Source organism: Oryzias latipes, chromosome 20 (genome assembly GCF_002234675.1).
Source record: "Oryzias latipes chromosome 20, ASM223467v1".
Taxonomy (NCBI): domain Eukaryota; kingdom Metazoa; phylum Chordata; class Actinopteri; order Beloniformes; family Adrianichthyidae; genus Oryzias; species Oryzias latipes.
The window spans coordinates 18,252,175-18,263,871 of record NC_019878.2 but is presented as its reverse complement, the minus strand read 5'-3'; the positions used below and the strand labels follow the sequence as shown (position 1 = coordinate 18,263,871).

Below are 11,697 nucleotides of genomic sequence, written 5' to 3'. Positions count from 1 at the left end.
TAACGTTTTTCGTTTTTTTTGTCCAAATTGTATTAAAGTCGGTCAGAAGAAGAATTCTACATGTTTCACAGTTTTAAACTAACAAAGTTAAAGGAATGAGTTAAGTAAACAAGTTCCACTTCACTTCTTTTTTTTTTTTTACACAACTGTAATGATCTTTTGTGGAGACATCTTATGCTTCAGTCACAACTGCCTTTATGAATAGATACAGGCTGTCTGCGAGTGAAAAATGAGCAAACCTGTACAAAAAAGAGTCGTGGAGCCTGTAGAGAGAAAGTGTTCATTTTTTCTACAGGCATGCTGTGGACGACAGGTCGTAGTGAATGCCTAACAGTAAAGGTGAGACGTAGGTACAAATTATTCATTGTTTCAACCCCCGCAAACCCTTGCACAGAGAGTCGGTTAATGCTGTTCAAGTGCTAAGTGTGCACTCCTTGTGCGCAGGATGACTGTTAGAAATGAGGATATTAGACAATCAGAGCACAGTTTGCGTGGTCATCTCACAGGTGTCCCAAGGGCACTAACGGATCTCCTGTGCATTAAAGGGTTATGATAAGCAGCTACTACTTGCACCTTATGAACGACTACACTGTGGGGTAAGAACAGTGTACAACAGCATCCCCTGTACGTCATGAGTGCATGTAACTTCCATTGTCCTTACAAATACTTCCAGATAAAATTACCACGCAGATGACTAAGGCACGTTCCATTTTCCCTTATGGTGAGCGCACGAGCCAGAAAGGGAACCATAAAACACACCTGCTCTCCTCTTAGGATGCGGCTGCTCCTCTTCAATCCTAGAACAGCTACACACGTCACTTTCGCTGGGTGGTTTTTACCCGAAATAATACACCCAACAAAAAGTATTCATTTTTCATTCATCTTCTTGACCGTTTATTCCCTTTCGGGGTCACGGGGTTGCCGGAGCCTATCCCGGCCACTTGGGCGTAGGCAAGGGATACCCTGGACTGGTTGCGAGTCTGTCACAGGGTAGAATATCCTCAATCACACATCCATTCACTCTCACACTCACACCTATGGACAATTTAGAGTTGCCAATCAACCTATGTAGCATGTTTTTGGACAGCGGGAGGAAGCCGGAGATCCCGGAGAAAACCCACGCATGCACGGGGAGAACATGCAAACTCCACACAGAAAGGTCCCCCATTGATGTAGTTTTTCATGTCCCCCAGCCGGGACTTGAACTGGGGGCCTTCTTGCTGTGAGGCAAGAGCGCTAACCACTGCGCCACCGTGCAGCCCAATCCCCGATCAAAACATGAAAACACATGATAAAATAGAGTGGTTTTCTTTCCAACTGGGACATGTGTAACAAAATGAAAAAGAAAAACTTAGGAATTTCAAAAAAATCCTAAAAAATTATCAAAGGATACTGGAAACCTGGTCTTTGATCCACCCATTCCTGGGCCATGTGAGACTTCCTGGTGAAGCCACAGACTTCTTGACACCCGACATACTGAAATTCATGAAAAGGGTGACAACCATCCGGTGATAGTGCACTAGGGGTTAAGATCCTCGACGGGCCAGGACAACCCAAAAACCTGCAGCATGAGTTAACCCCCACATAATAGTGAATGTGACTAAGGCCTTACTTTTGGTTGCAAACTTGGACGACTACATCGATCTCCATAGCTCATTTACATGTTTTTTACAATACTTTTGTTTAACATATGAATTGTTTGTCTTTAGGTTACAAATAGAAAAGAATAAAATAAAACTTTGTTAAACCCACAAAAGGGAAATCACCTTGTCACGATAGCTCTAATAAAAACTGCAGATAGATAACAAACAATAACAGTAAAAACACACTTAAAAATTAATAACAACCTTGGTTATTCTCCAGTGTCTATGAGGAGTTGAAGAGCTGACAGAAAGATTTGTGAAAGCACTGCTTCCTGCAGCGAGGTGTTAAAGTCTCTGACTGACAGGCTCCTCAGTGCACCGTTGGTCTCATGCAGAGGATGATAATGAGGAGGATTGTCCATGATAGATTCCAGTTTCTGTAACATCCTCCTCTCACCCACCACAGCCACAGACTCTAGGGGACATCCCAGAACAGAGCCGCATCTTTGCAGCATTTTGCTGTTGCCAAGCGACAACATCTGATCATGTCAACGATGCACCCGTAGACCCAGAAAACGTGGAAATCTGTCCAACGCAGTAGCAGCCATGCCACTGTACTCATTACAAGATAAAAAAAAGTCTTTAAGTCTAAGTCGTTAGTCAAAAACCGGTTAATAATAAGAGAACAAAAGCAAATAGGCCAATATGGAGCTATGGTAACCGGCAGCCTAGTGCAGTGTTTTTCAACCAGTGTGCCGCGGCACACTAGTGTGCCGTGGGAGATGGTCAAGTGTGCCGTGGGAAATTGCCCTCATTAATCATTCACTGATCTAAAAACATTTCCCTTCTCCAGGATATCAGCTCTTTGTTCATCTAAACAGGCCCTGATAAAACACTGAGTAGTTAGGAATATGAAAGATCTTAAAATTACTTTTTCTTTGTGTTTATTTAATTCTATTAAAGAAATTTTGATAAGAATGACGCTACCGCGATTTCCCTGCAGCTATGACAGTTTGCGGAAAAGTCCCGTCCCTTTAACTGTCTCCACCAATCATTCTTGAAGGCTTAATCACATGTCATCAGTCTGACCAATCAGAAGTGCTTAAAGTCTTCACTTCCTTGTTCTTAATTCTGCTGATAAAGTCGCTCAGTTCTAACAAAAATGCCAGCTAAAGCTCTTCTTTAGCGGTGTAGCTTTCCACAGAGTCCGGTGTCAGACCGTGAAACAAGTGGACAATACAATGAAGCTCAGAGACGCGAGTCTTTCTGCAAGTTTTCGGCAGTTTTCACACTACATCTCCCATGATGCATTGGCTTAAAGGTGTCCCAGCGCAGTGTCCCAGCGCACAATGAGTTGTCCTTGCGAAACGCCTTGAAACCACAACAAACAAACAGTTTCTAAATTTTCTAATTTAACTTTCATTTCATCTCTTAGAAAAAACAGCCGCAACTTCCTGCTTTTCCGGCCACAATTATCACAAAAATGCACGTGAGATTGCGGGGGGGGGGGCTGTCGATCAATACAGACCATGAATCTCTGTTTTTTTTTTGGATGCTGGTGTGCCGCGGGATTTTTGTCAAGGTTAAAGTGTGCCGTGGCTCAAAAAAGGTTGAAAAACACTGGCCTAGTGGCACTGTTTGAGAAAAAAACAGACACCTTTTTTTGTTTTTTCTCAAAACAAAAAGCTTAATAACACTATTAAGCTTTAGCGTAATAGCTGCTGCTTAGAAAACTGCAAAAAAAAAGTATAATGGCTGATAGAGACAAAAAAAAAAAACTCTACCGAGGACGTAAAGATGTAAAGTTAAAGTTATTAAGAAATTATTGAGTTGGTAAAATGTTTGGTTCTTCTCTGACTAAAGTCTATCCAGACTGTCAGGCTCTCATTCATGTTTTCTTTCTGGCTTCAATTCTCTCAAATAAATATTTGTGTTGTAAAAAGGTTCTGCTAATCTAATTTAGCAGTTTGTTTTTTTAATTAAGAAGGAGCACTAACCTTTAGTGCATGATTGTACCTTGGTAGTCTGTTTACACTTTGACAAGTCATAAAAGCGCAGTGATTGCTTGTTTAAACATTAACTTAGTAGGATGAGAGTTAAATGCAGTGTCAGTGATCAAACTTCAGTTGAAATCAAATCTTCAACGTAGCTCCATGAAGAAAATCCGCTGCTCAACATGAGCAAATTTGAGCAGATCCTAAAGGAGATCGGAGCGTTTGGTTTGTTTCAGAAGCGTCTGGTGGCTGCACTATGCATCCCCAGCATATTTGTAGCGTTTGATATCATCTGCCAGGTGTTCACTGGCATGAACTTTCCTCACCGCTGTAACACCGACTGGATCTTGGAGCGTGGACCCAACCTGACAGATGAGAGACAAAAAAATCTTACAGTCCCTGTCAACAATGAGGGGAAATTTGAAAGGTGTACCATGTTCACACCTGTGAACCTGTCTCTAGAAATCATTGAGAAGTATGGACTTAACAGCACTACAAGCTGCACTCATGGAACAGATTTTGAGGCACCAGAAGGCAGCTCCAGTATTGTGACAGAGGTAAGAGTAACTTGTTTGCGTATCCGTTAACAAGGATAATGATATTAGTAAAGCTCACTTATTGAAACCTTTAAAACGCAGCCAGTTTTTTATTGTCACTTTTGAAATTATTAGAGATTATTTCTGTAATAGTGACCAGCATGGTTTTAACAGATCCCCAGAGAACTTACTTTTGCCTTTATAAAGTGTTAACCCACCAAAACTATCAAGACTGCACTTTCGTTCAACTTTTGTGAATAAATTATAAAGTAGTCATTAAGCTAAGAGATGCAAAAATAGTTGTTGTAATTGTTCTTTCATTTTCCATAGAAATACATTTTTCCTCGCATACTAGCAGACAAGCTAAATGGACAAAGAGCTCCCAAAAAGCTTTTTTAATGCCAGGCTTATAGATGATAACATGTGAAGAATTCTTTTGTTTTTTTTTCTACTGCTGTCAGTTTAATCTAGTGTGTGAAAGGAGCAGCTTTATTGAAGCTTCACAGTCCATCTACATGGCTGGTCTTCTAGTTGGGGCATTTATCCTGGGGCAGATGGCTGACAGGTACAAAAGCATCTTTTTGACACAGTAAAATAAGGTGCCTTTTAGAAATATGTTTAAGTAAAAATATATATTCTTTTTGTCACTGTGTAGGTTTGGCCGGCGCTTTGTGGTGCTGCTTTCCCTCCTTTTGCTGCTGGTGTTTGGTGTAGGCTGTGGTTTTGCACCCAATATTTATGTATACATCGTTCTCAAGTTTTTTTGTGGCGTTGCCATTTCTGGGATTGTGGTCAATGCTTTTGTCATAGGTGAGCACAAGAGTCACAACTCTACAGTTAGTAATAGATCTATCAGCAATGCTTTAACCATCACACCCTGTTTTAGGCCCAAGTCTTATACAGCTTCACACCAGCATACTTTTGAGTATTTTACAAACACTCACACTTGGAGTTAAATTTTTTCACTTCACCTACCTGAAACAAGATGTTTTGTGCTGAAATCATATTTCTGGTCGGTTGATTCCCCAGAGAATGATGTGCTGTCTTTTTTTTCATGGACTTGCTGTCTAAAGGTCGGATCCACTCTGCTAAGCAGGCACTAAAACAGAAACATCAAATTCAACTTTATTTATATAGCACTTTTCCTTGAAAACATAACACAAGGTGCTTTGCATTAAAACTAAACAAAATAAATAATATTAAAACAAGCAGGAATTTTAAAATAGAAGCCCCTCCCCAGACCTTTCACACCACTCTGTGAATAGCTGCATAGACAGCCAAATGCCACATCACAGAGGGAAGCGGCTATGCAGGTCTCCATCTGGAGCTGCAGCTGACCCAGAGGGAGAGGACCTAACTGAGGAAGCACCGGAAATTAAAATTAAAATATAAATGAGAATGAAAAAGTAAACATACTGATAAAAGCAATAAACAAATAAACAATCAAAACAATAAAATGAGGATTATTAAAATAAATTATAAGTACTGTAAATTCATAAAACAAGATAAAGTAGCTAAATAAATACAAATGAAAATAAACAAATATAATAAAAGTAGTAACAATGAGCTAAAAGCCAGGTTAAAAAGATGGGTCTTGAGCCTTTTCATAAATGCAGCTATGCTCTCTGCGGCTCTCAGGTCCTCTGGCAGACTATTCCATAAAGGAGGACGCTAATGCTGAAAAGATGCTTCTCCGTAGGTTTTGGTTTTTACAGTCAGAATGGGGAGAAGACCAGTGTCAGAGGATCTCAGGGTCTGCAAAACTTCATACTTAACCAAAAGATCGGATAATTAAAAAGGCGCAAGACTGTTAAGACATTTAAAAACTGTTAAAAGCATCTTAAAATCAATCCTGAAGTATATGTGGAGCCAATCCAGGGATTTTAAAATAGAAGATACTTTGTTAGTCTTTGGAAGACCAACAAGCAAAGCATTATAATAATCAATTTTACTGATGATAAAGGCATGCATTAGCGTCTCCATAATAGCAAGAGAGAGTTGTGGGCGGACGCTAGCCAGATTTCTAAGATGATCAAAAAAGTTTTAACCACATGTTTTATTTGACGGATAAACGTTAGCTTAGATTTGAAAATAATGCCCAGGTTTTTGAATGCTTATGAATGGCTTAATGAAAGTTTTTTTTTAGCTTCAGAATCTATTTTTCTCTCTTTGCTTCAGGACCGATATCTAAAATCTCAGTTTTTCCTGGTTGAGCTGCAGAAAATTATTTGCCATCCATGATTTCACAACTTAAACACAGTTAAAAAGTGCTTCTATTGGCCTTGCATCATCAGGAGAAATGGCTATGTACAGCTGGGTATCATCAGCATAGCTATGAAAGTTAATGTTGTGGCTTCGGATGACATTCCCCAGAGGAAGCATGTAAATGTTAAAAAACAACCTTATGGCACACCACATTTAATTTGGTGGACCTTAGAAAAGTGCGTCCAACCATACAGTTTCTCTCCTTGAGATAGGAACAGAACCATATGAGAACAGTCCCTGAAAGGCCAAGGTTTTTTTTGCCTGTTTACAAGGATCAGGTGATCGACAGTATCAAAAGCTGCACTTAGATCTAATAGAAGTAATACTGAAATCTGACCTGAATCCAAGGCACACCTAACATCATCAGAAACATATACGACAACTGCTGTAAAAAAATCATACCCCAAAATGCAATAATACCACTGCTGCATTCAGTCAATTATTAATATTGATAAATAAAGTAAAATATTTGACCTGGACGCCTGATCTTGTCTGATCTCTAACCAGAATGGGGCCTGGTTAGTCCTTGGGTGTGAGACTGCAGGTGCTGAATGTTACTGCAACCATGTAAAGACTTTAAAGTCCCACTCTGATTATCTTTTTTATCAATTTTTAAAGCGTTCCCAGTGGTCTTTTTGTCATAAATGTGCCATAATTGGGCAAAATCAAAAAACCTGTCGCTTTCTAGGACATAGTTTCTGCAGAATGGCAGCAGATCATTAGAAATCCACCTTTGAGTTGTGGGTGGGACTCTTAGCTTGGAATAACCCTGCCTTCATTTCCCATCATCCCTTTGTTTTCACCCCCTCACGCAAGCATACACCCCCATTCCAACACTACTAGTGTAACAAAAACGGAAAGCAATATTTTATTGATCCTGATGTCAGCTCAGACAAGGAAAACAAACACGTACATGAATCTATTTGTCTGCAAGTGGATGCATCAAATGGAGTAGAGCAGGAAGCCTATAGCTGATTGTAGATTTTTATGTAACAGCTACAAGCTTTTTCCAATAGCATGTTTTCGTCTGCTCCTGATTCACAACTATTTGAATGAAATACTCGAAAATGCAGTTTTAAGCTTAATTTTCTTAACATTTGTCCTCCATCATGAGAAAAAGACAACAAAAATAAAATTTTTATTGGAGTAGGTCTTTAAACAATGTTTTGTTGTTTTACTAGGTGGAGAATGGAGTGATTCATCAAAGTTTGCCCTCTGCACCATCATCTGCCATTCTTTTACTCCTGTTGGACTGATTATGTTATCGGGCCTTGCCTATTTGATTCACAACTGGAGAATCATGCAGATTGTGCTCTTCAGCCCTCTGGTCCTAGTCCTAGGAGTCTTCTATTGGTCAGCAGCCACTCCAATCACATAAAACATGTGTTTCTAAGATCCCAGCAACTTTCTAAATAATATGAAATGTGCCTCAGAGTTTTTGATTAGGGTTCTCTGTCAACCAGGGTTCTTCCAGAGTCAGCTCGCTGGCTCATCACTCAAGGAAAGAAGGAGGAGGCCATAAAAGCAGTGAGGAGAGCTGCCAAAGTGAACAAAAGGAAAGTACCTGAAGATCTGTTAGACAAAGTGAGCTGCATCCTACAAACTCTGGTTTCTGCCAAACTCAAAGACAATGAAACTCTTTTGATGTCTAAAAACACTTGACTTATTCAGCTGGAGGATGAAGTGACTGCCAAAAAAGGAGCCATGCTGGACATCTTCAGAATATCATACCTGAGGAAACGAGCCGTCATAATGAGCACCGTCTGGTAGGCTTGTTCCACGAACCACATTTCCTGCATCACTTCTTTGTTTTTTTTTTAAACATGTCCCCCAAAATTCAACAGGTTTGCAACTAGCCTCATGTACTATGGACTGAGCCTCAACGTAGGAAACTTTGGCTTGGATATTTACCTCACACAATTTATTTTCGGTCTGGTGGAATTTCCTGCACGCATAGGCATTTTGCCCCTTCTCCAGCGCTTTGGGAGAAAAATCTGTCAAGGGGGTGTGCTGCTCTTTGGAGGTTTAGCTTGTCTTGGGATTCTCCTTGTACCAAAAGGTATTTCTACTAATCTAAATTACTTTGTTAAATCCAAAACAAAATTCCCTTATTTTTGTCCATCAGATCTTCCTGTCGTGGCAACAGTCATTGCTGTCTTGGGGAAATTTGCCGCCACGGCCAGTTTCGCCACTGTCTATGTTTATACTGCAGAGTTGTACCCCACCATTTTAAGGTAACCCAAGACATTTATTTATTACCTATAATTTGATTTTTAATTGCTTTTTATGATCATTTCTGAGGTTGTAATTGTTTTTATTCTTAGGCAGAATGGCGTTGGTCTAAATTCTGTGTGTGCTCGCGTGGCGGGAATCCTCGCTCCACTCATCCGGCTGCTGGATGTCTACCATTTTACAATCCCCATGCTGATATACGGCACCATCCCTATTGTTGCCGGGGGTCTTTGCGCAATGTTACCTGAAACTTGCAATGCTGAACTGCAGGACCTTGCTGAAGTTAGGTGAGATTCTACATCATTTCACAACACTCACTTGACATTTTCCTAAATTAAGAAAGAAAAAAATAAATAAATGTTTTGCTTTTACAGAAAACCTAATGCTGAAACTGCAGAAAAAAGTGACAAAGAAAAGAGCACCAAAATGTGATTTGTTTTTTCAAAATAGCATTTTGTTACAATTTTTTTATATGTCTTTTTCTCCTGTAGTGATGTTTAAAAAAAGCCAATAAAACCATACCGGGTGTGTCATTTTTTTCCAGTTTTGTTGGGATTTTTTCTTTTAATTACTATTTATCTAATGTTTTTTCTTAGTTATAATGTAGTAAATATAGATCTGTCAGCAGAAAAAAATACATATCTGTCAATAGTTTGTAAATAGACATGTTCTGATCTTTTTTATCATGTAGATTGAGAATTCAGAAAGTGCATTATGGCTTCAGAAAACATTAAAATAGCAGTTCATCCATTTTGTATAGATGTAAATTCTCTGGAGCTTTGACCATGTCTACATGCAGAAGATCATATAATGAATTAAGTGTTTTTAATTTTTTTCCCCATTCTTGTCTGTTTTCATATACAAAACAAACACATGGACATTTTTTCCCTACAAGCAGAACAAAAACAGATGAGAATAGCAGAATCTGCAAACAGCATAAGAGCATGTTTGATAAAAATGTTCACATGGGCTGAACTTTACTAACAAGAGAAAAGCCCAAAAAAAGAAAAGTCCTAGAAAACATTAAATTGATCCAATAAATTATTTTTTGTTCAAGAAAACTTTGACTTTAATCTTGGAAATAAAGGAGCACTTAAATTTGTAGGCTGCACCCATTTCCCCACATAACACACTTTTCTTTTTTTTACATTTGACAACATGAACCAGTATTTAAAGTGAAGGTATGAAGGAGAAATGGGGTAGGAACTGATTGTGTGAAGTTTCTTTCATTAACCTACAGATATAATATAAGACTTTGCAGCATCTTGGAATGTATTGGTCATGTCAATATTAAATAAGTGGAGCTGAGCATGGAGCCTTGGGGAACACCACAGCAAACCGTTATAGGGTCAGGTAGACCTTCCACCACCATGTCTGAGTGTGTCTAGTTTTGCAGCCATCACACACAGTTAGTTAAAAGACCAACGCGAATCAATCTTTTCAATTAGGCTAAATGATTGACAGAATTACATTCATTGCTAATAATAAAGCTGCAGAATAGTCTTAATTTTAATAGCATTTATGGTCTGATTTATAACTGCCAGTATAGCAGAGCTGCAGATGTGACCTGATCTGACCTGAAGCCAGATTGTGTAGAATTAGAAAGTCGTAGGTCTCAAATTATTTTACTAGCTGCAAGTTTATCAACGTGGAATATGTTCTTTAGACTTTCAGACACATATTTTAAGAAATTTAAAGCCAAACAGAATGAAAAACAATTTAAGCAGTACTCCAAATGTGTCACCGTTTAAGATTATGGCTCTAGTTTGTCTAGAAATCCTGTTTTGAAATTTTAAGAAATTGTTTCTACTACATTTCCATCTTTCAGCTACTTTCCAGAACTGACAGACAAAATCTTTTCCTTTTTTTGTGGTATTTTTGGTGAATTTTTAAGTCTCATAACAGAAAAAAAATATGCATTTTCCTTCACTTCTATCATTATTTTGCTATTCTTTTTGTGTACGTTTCTGTGACTGTCCATAAAGACTATTTTACAAATAAAACTACAGTCTCATTCATAAAACTCTGGGTCTTTTTTGCCATTTAAATAAGCTGTTTTATGCCACACCACTAAGGAGAAAATGTGTGTACATGGATTCTTACTAAAACAGTTTTGGACTTGTTCATAGACATTTATTCACCTGATTGATTATCTCGAATGCATCCTCTTGGATTAGGTGAATCCTGGCACATTGACTGTTATTTACTCACCTTAACAGCAGTCTGAATATTTGAGCAGGACAAAGAAAAGTTTAAGGCTCTGTTGGGTTCACCTCCCTGCCAATCAAAAAAGTAAGTAAATATGCACAAAACTGAGTTAAATCAAAAGGACTGCTCACACAATGTTTTCACAATAAAAATCCTTGAAATCAGAATGTAAATACGGATAAAACCTTATTTTTTAACGTGGGAGCTTGGTCCAGATTCGGTTAAAGCCAGTCACAAGGTGGCGCAGGCCGTCCTCACCTTTGGAATTCAGGAACTGGACTTAGCCGACCATCATGCTCAGTCTTGGCCAAGGCTCAGTATCGGCCTGCCTGCATTCCTGTCAGAAATGCGACTCTCCACTCAAAAAATTATTCCAATTGCAAATGTTGTGGTGTTTTCATTGGCACTGGAACAACACAAAAAACACAAAGAATTCTAACAAAAATGGACAAGAGAAGAAGATTCCTCCAAAGTGCTCCTGTAATTTGTGATTAGACACACCTGTGGAAAATAACAGGTATGGGCCATAAGGAAATCACACTTGCAGCCAGTTTGCAGTGTGTTGTGTGTCACACTGAACACCGAGAAAATAAAAGTGTGAAAAAAGGTGTGACAAGTCCTTCTCCAGATATCTTAATGTTGCCATGTCCACTGTGCAAAACATCAGCAAGAGGTTTAAAGCCATGTAGGCACTGAAACCTCTCTATATCTGGAGGGGATTAATGGCAGGTATTACAATGAAGGATTGGTCAAATAGTGGTTTAAGATTAACTTCTACACAGAGTCAAGTTGATTTGCAGATACATTAGTGTTAACTTACAATAAATAAAAAGAGATGGTAAGAGCCTCAGGAGGACACTGCAGCTAACACAAAGGCAG

General features: G+C 38.8%; 1 protein-coding gene across 1 annotated transcript; it reads left to right on the top strand.

Annotated features, from left to right (window-relative positions):
* Positions 1 to 3,689: 3,689 nt before the first annotated feature.
* LOC101156614 (solute carrier family 22 member 13) lies at positions 3,690 to 9,111 on the top strand. The gene is made up of 11 exons (XM_011488965.3): positions 3,690 to 4,134; positions 4,575 to 4,678; positions 4,769 to 4,923; positions 7,560 to 7,731; positions 7,842 to 7,962; positions 8,050 to 8,144; positions 8,223 to 8,437; positions 8,504 to 8,612; positions 8,703 to 8,897; positions 8,985 to 9,026; positions 9,102 to 9,111. Exons 1-11 carry the CDS (start codon positions 3,760 to 3,762, stop codon positions 9,109 to 9,111), a joined length of 1,593 nt encoding a protein of 530 aa, XP_011487267.2. The 5' UTR covers positions 3,690 to 3,759.
* The last annotated feature ends 2,586 nt before the right edge of the window (positions 9,112 to 11,697 follow it).

Bases quoted from the DNA above. Each gene is read 5' to 3' on its own strand.
- LOC101156614 (XM_011488965.3), top strand. From the start codon at position 3,760: ATGAGCAAATTTGAGCAGATCCTAAAGGAGATCGGAGCGTTTGGTTTG. The intron at 4,135-4,574 runs GTAAGAGTAACT...TACTGCTGTCAG, and splicing joins GCTCCAGTATTGTGACAGAG to TTTAATCTAGTGTGTGAAAG. The intron at 8,438-8,503 runs GTATTTCTACTA...TTTGTCCATCAG, and splicing joins GATTCTCCTTGTACCAAAAG to ATCTTCCTGTCGTGGCAACA.